The 6000-nt window shown below is 54.6% G+C and overlaps 1 protein-coding gene across 2 annotated transcripts in view; it reads left to right on the top strand.

The window, feature by feature from the left end:
* Positions 1 to 331: 331 nt before the first annotated feature.
* Positions 332 to 6000, top strand: part of FAIM2 (Fas apoptotic inhibitory molecule 2) — a 31499-nt gene continuing 25830 nt past the window's right edge. For both annotated transcript variants that reach the window (XR_016394922.1, XM_022572216.3), the window contains exons 1-2: positions 332 to 455; positions 3739 to 3934. Coding sequence is in view for 1 of the 2 variants with exons in the window: in XM_022572216.3 (XP_022427924.1) it covers positions 441 to 455; positions 3739 to 3934 (211 nt within the window). In the remaining variant the exon portion in view is untranslated. The remainder of the gene's footprint in view (positions 456 to 3738; positions 3935 to 6000) is intronic.

Below are 6000 nucleotides of genomic sequence, written 5' to 3'. Positions count from 1 at the left end.
GGAGAGATAAAGCCCTGACACCCAGCTCCAGTTACAGGCAGGCAGCATCAGCTGGTCGGGTGTCACGGACTCCCGGCCCCTCCTCCCGCCCGCTTGGACCCATCCACTTGGGCAGTTCCGCAGCGCAGCGCTGCCTGGTTCCTGAGCGGTGAGGATACCAGGAAGGAGGGGGCGGGAGGAAAGGGCTGTTCGCCGCCTCCTCCACTTCCGCTTGCAAATCCGCAGAGGCCTCCGCCGCAGCCTACAGGCCCGCCCTGGCCCCCTCTTCCCCCCGTCTCCCGCCCCCCTCCCCGCGTCTGGATGGTACGCTCCGGTCCTCCTGGCCCGGCTGCAGTGGATGTTGCTAGAACCCACGCGGAGGAAGGAAGAGACGCAGGCAGGCTGCGGTGACCCAAGCGGCCGCCCGTGCCTCAGGGACCCCTTCCCGGAGAGACGGCACCATGACACAGGGAAAGGTATCGGCATCTCCCCCACCTGCATCATCCTCCATCCTCTGGTTCCCCATCTCCCTGTCATCCTAAGCAAACTCTCAGGACCACCGTAAGCATCCTCCCTTGGCTCTTATGCGAAGGTCCTGCGTGGTCCTTGCCGAAGTCAGAGGCCCACAAGGCCTGTTTCAAGGAATGGGTTGTGGCCTCTTCCTGCCCACCAGGCTCACCTCTCCTCCCATCTACATTCCATCAATTGCTTTGGCATCACAGGAGCCTTCACAGACGCCCATGTCCCCTTAAGGAGTCAGCTTAGGCGTCTGGTGTGTGTGTGTGTGTGTGTGTGTGTGTGTGCACGCATCCCCAGGGTGAGCCCTGAGGGGCAGTCCCTATAGGGCACCCCCACTCTGTCCAATCCCAACCCCAACCATATATTCATCTTTTACACCCTCCACAGAACCCCACCATCACCACCACCAAACTCCCTGTCATTATTCCATATCTGGATACAGCCCCTGTGGTTGGGGGGTTCCTATGGCAACCCTGCTTCAGGATGTTCTAATTTTTGTTTTCGCTTTGGCCAGACATAGGACTGAATGGGATCGGATAAAACATCTTCTCTTTTTATTCCTGTTTTAGGCCTGAAGTGTAGGGGAGGGGCTGGGGCAGAGACTTGGCTGGCCTAGTAGGGTTATGTAACACCAATAGTCTGTGGAATTACACAACCACCAGGGCCTGGGGCAAAGAAGGAGGGTCCTCTGGCCCTCTGCTTGGGGGTGCTAAGGATTGGGCAGAGAAAACAGAAGAAGGGCCTCCCTTCCACTCCCCTTCTTTTCTCAGAGATGAGCCTCAGAGCCAATGGCATCTTTCCTGGGCTCTCAGACCCTCCTTTCACTGTTTTTTAAGCTCATCAGGCCTCAAAATGATGTCATTGGGTGATACCACCTCGTGCCATTTGGACAGACTTCACTTGGTAATGCTGGAAGTTGGGGGTCCAGGGCCTAGGGTCAGCAGGGTGGTTGTTGGTGAGGAGGACGAATCTGGACCGGGCTGAGGTCAGAGGTGATAATCCTTTTCCCAGGCACAAGCCCTGGGTCTGGGCTCAGAGAACCTTGGTTCCGGTGGGCTGAAATGGATTCTCCTGAGCATGACCCTTCTGATCTGGGTGATGAAGGGGGCTGGGGAGTGGGAGGGATGAGCCCGGGCCCTACTCCCACAGGCCTGGGTTTTGAGGCCCTTCCCTAAGGACGCAGGGGTGGGGTTCACCATGGTGAAAATGAAGAGCTCCCCGCTCTGCGGATTCTCTCCCTCCATTTCCCACCTCCACCTCCACCAGTCACTTTGCTGACGCTGCTTCCTGTCCTGAGGTGAATGTATTGCCCCTGCCTTTTCTGCCCCTCACCCCCAGCTTGCTCCCAGGCTTTCTGATGATGGAAAAGACCCCTCCAGTTCAGTCATCCTCAGGGCTGGATGGAAGAAGAAACGTTCCGGTGCTTGTTCATCTCTGGGCTGCCTCAGCTAGACGCTGCCCGCAGAGAAGGAACTTTGCAGCCTTCCTCAGTGGCCCTGCAGGTTTAACTCATTCTTTTTGGAACCAGACCTAAATCCCGTTTGTTTTCTGAGGTTCAGTCCTTTTGGTGACGTTTCAGTTTTCATACCATCCCCGCATCCCCAATCTTCCCTTCCCTGGCGGCATCATTCGGGCCCTCCCAGCCCCTATCTTCTCACCAAAGCTAAACTTGCACATTGTGGAACCGGGGCCATATCTGAGTGTAAATAGACTTGAATTTTCAACCTGCCATGGGATATTTCCCACTGGGCCTCAGTTTCCTCATCTGTAAGATGAAGGAAGGGGCTGAATGAGGAGGTGCTTTCCCTTCCATCAGTGACAGTCAGATTGTGTTCTGGTTTGAGGGAGAGGCTGAGGTTCCGACAGCATGAGGCCAAAATGGACTCTTAGCCAGGGGCCTCTTGCCCCTCCGCTCCCCTGCAGCCCCCATTCCTCTTCCTCTTTTTTTTTTTTCTTTGTCTGCACTGCCCACAGCATGCAGGATCTTAGTTCCCTGACCAGGGATTGAACCCGTGCCCCCTGCAGCAGAAGCATGGAGTCTTCACCACTGGACTGCCAGGGAAGTCCCCCTCTTCCTCTTTTTTTCCCTCTCCTCTCCCCTTTCTGTTTCCCTGCTCTCCCATCCCCACCCTCCTTGGTCATCTCCAGCCCAGCAGAAGGAGGCCAGCCCCAGTGGACGGTACCTGGGCTCTGCAGTCCAGTGGGCCATGTGTGGCTCTGAGTCATTCTTCCTCTCTGATCCTCAGCTCCTTCATTTAAAAACAGGGATCAAAATACAACGAGCAGGGTAGCAGGGAGATTCAATGAGAGGACCTTTCATTCAGTAATACTTTTAAGGGCCTGCTACTCTGTACCAGGCCCTTCCCTGGACCCTAGGGAAATGGTGGAACCATGTAGCGCCAGTCCCTGCCCCGGGGGACGGTGACCACCAATGGTGGGCTCTCCTAAGAATTTTCTCCTTCCTCAGTTCTTATCCCAGCTCCAGTGTGTGCCCCTGGCCAGTCCTGACCCCCCCTGGAGCTCAGTTCTCCCATCTGTAAAATAGGGAGATTCTTTTTTTCCCAGATTTATTGGGGTATAATTGACAAATAGGAATTGTATATACCTAAGGTGTGTGATATTTTGATATACATGTAACTTGCAGAATGATTACCACAGTCAAGCTAGTTAACACATCCATCACTTCACATAGTTACCTTCTGTGTGTGTGTGTGTGGCAAGAACACTTATGATCTACCCTCTCAGCAAATTTCAAGTACACAATACGGTATTGTTAACTATAGTCACCAGGCTGCAAGTAGATCTCCAGAACTTTTTCATCGTGCATAACTGAGACTTTGTGCCCTTTGACCAGTATCTCCCCATTCCCCCCACCCCCCAGACCCTGGCAATCACCATTCTACTCTGTGCTTCTACGATTTCGACAATTTTAGATTCCACATATAAGTGAGATCCTGCAGTTTTTGTCTTTCTGTGTCTGGCTTATTTCACTTAGCATGATGTCCTCCAGGTTCACCCATGTTGTTGCAAATGACAGGAATTCCTTCTTTTTTAAGGCTGAATAATATTCCACCATATATATATCCCACATAAAATAGGGAGGTTCTTGTCTGCACCACTGCCGTTCCTAGCGCAGGTGAGAAAGTACCCATGGAAGTTCCAGAAATTGAGGGGCTGGGGAAGAGGACTTAGAAGGTGCCCTCTCCCTGGTGACTGTCTCTCTCTGCCTCTACTCCACAGCTCTCTGTGGCTAACAAGGCCCCCGGGACAGAGGGGCAGCAGCAGGCGAATGGTGAGAAGAAGGAGGCTCCAGCAGTGCCTTCGGCCCCACCCTCCTATGAGGAGGCCACCTCTGGGGAGGGGCTGAAGGCAGGAGTCTTCCCGCCAGCCCCCTCGGCTGTGCCTCTCCACCCCAGCTGGGCCTATGTGGACCCTAGTAAGTCTCTCAGTTCCTGGAGGCTGGAGCATCAGGGGGAGTGGTGGGCCCAGATGGAAAACCTGCATAGGAAGAAGTTGCCCAGAAATAGACGCACTGTGTGGTTGTTGTATGAGGCTCTGATGTCAAAGGTTTGGGATTTGGAGGACTTTTCTGAGGGTAGGTCAAGGAGAACTCCGTGAAGAAGGACTGATACAGTTTCTGCAGTCATAGTTCCCTTGGATGGGGAAGAGGGGCTTTTTCAAGTCACCAAGCTAGGGCAAAAAGAGGGGACAGATGGGGGAGAAAAACCAGGGGCTGTCCTAGAAGAAAAGGATGCAGAGAGGGAGTGAGAGAGGTCAGAGTGGACACAGGAAGGAGCAGTACGAGGCTACAGCTAACTGTGGCCTCAGCTGGGGCTGGCTCCCTGTGAGTGTGGGTGCAGTTTGCTGACATGCTGGCTGATCTGAAACCAATCCCCGTGGAGGCCCCAGGGTTGTTTAGGGCGGGGGCCTGAGGATCCACTTCACCCATCACTCTCCTTGTCTCTCTACCCTCCCCCAGGCCTTAACTGGGGGCGGGAGAGCAGGATGTGGGGAAGGTGTGTGGATGCCAGCCTTAGCATCCCTCAGGGCCAGGCACAGTTCCTAGGCCGACCCACCCGGGCTGACGCCAGCTCCTTGCAGACTAAGAATCGGGCTGGTAGGGGGCCCTCTGTTCGGTGTGGCAGCCTGTGGGAGCTTTGCCTCAGGGCTGGGAACGTCCAGCTCCCGCAAGCTGCAAGGAAGTCTTCCTCGGCCCCCTCGACCCCCTCCCCCACCTTGTCACCCCACCCCCACCCCCAGCAGAATTCTAGAAGGGATCCTGGGGACAATGCCTCAGACAGTCTCTACTCAGGAGGAGCGGCCACCATGGTCCACACCTCCCACCACAAAGCCCCTCAGCCCAGACCAAAGCAGACCCACCCCACCGTGATCTACTGGAGGACCTTTGAAGGTCTGGTGTTCATGGGAGCCCTTCCTCCTGCCGCTGACACCCACAGGACTGCTTTTTCTCTCCTTTTCTCCCCCTCTGTGGCCTGGCCATTTGGGCTTTGGTGGGGGACGTGGACAGAACATGAAGGAGTGAAGGATAAGAGCTTTAGGGTCTCCAAGCCCCAGGTTGGCAGTGGGTCCACCTCCCTCCCCCTTCCTCATTTCCCATATCCTGGTTGCCAGGACTGGCTGTCTTAAGGAATGTTTTCCAACGAACTGTCAGAGCAGAGGAAGGCAGCTCATTTCAGTCAGCACGTGACAAACATTTACTAAGCGTGCACCAGGCACCGTGTCTGGCACTGAGCTAATTTCTGGGGATGCATTGATTTGCAAGCCCTTCCCTCACAGAGCTGACAGTGTAGACAAGTAAATGGATGATTACCACATGGCGAAAGGCAGTGATGGAGGCCTTGGCAGTTCAGCTAACCCGCCTGACAGTCAGGGAAGACTTCCTGGAGGAAGGGGCATCCATGAGGGGAGTCCTGAAGGATGGCATGTATTAGCTTGGTGAAGAGGTAGGAAAATGAGTGTCCAAGGCTGAAAGAAAGAATGTGCAGGGGCCCAGAGGCAAGAGAGCACATTGCTGAAAAAAATATAGCCAGGCTGGAGAAAAGTAGAAGGGAGTAGTGTGCAGTGGGGCTGGAGGACTCGTGGGAGGCGGAGGAGGCTTTGTTAAGGAACTTGAACTTGAGTAAAAGGCAGTGAGGAGCCATCAAAGAATTTAAAGCGGGACAGTGCCGAGGTCAGATTTGAAAGGCCAAGACAGGCTCTTGCTGTGGAGGGGAAGGTCATGGAGAACTTGCAGGGATGGTGGAGAGCAGAGTGGACACATTTGAGGCCTTAGGAATGACCCAGACGAGGGGTGAAAGAGAGAGGGTGGTGTCGTCAGCATCAGGCACAGAGCTTTCACTTTTATCCGTTTCATCCCCGTGAGGTGGGTATCACCAACCCATATCACGGAAGAGACAAAGAAGGCTGGTGACTTGCTTAAGGCCACACAGCTAGTCAGTCTTGGGGAGGGATCCACGTGTTTGCTTACAGAGCCCACGCTCT

Source organism: Delphinapterus leucas, chromosome 11 (genome assembly GCF_059928025.1).
Source record: "Delphinapterus leucas isolate spDelLeu-1000000601 "Yukka" chromosome 11, BTC_Dleu_Yukka2, whole genome shotgun sequence".
NCBI lineage: Eukaryota > Metazoa > Chordata > Mammalia > Artiodactyla > Monodontidae > Delphinapterus > Delphinapterus leucas.
Note: the sequence above shows the minus strand (reverse complement) of the source record. Positions and strands in the feature narration are given on the sequence as shown.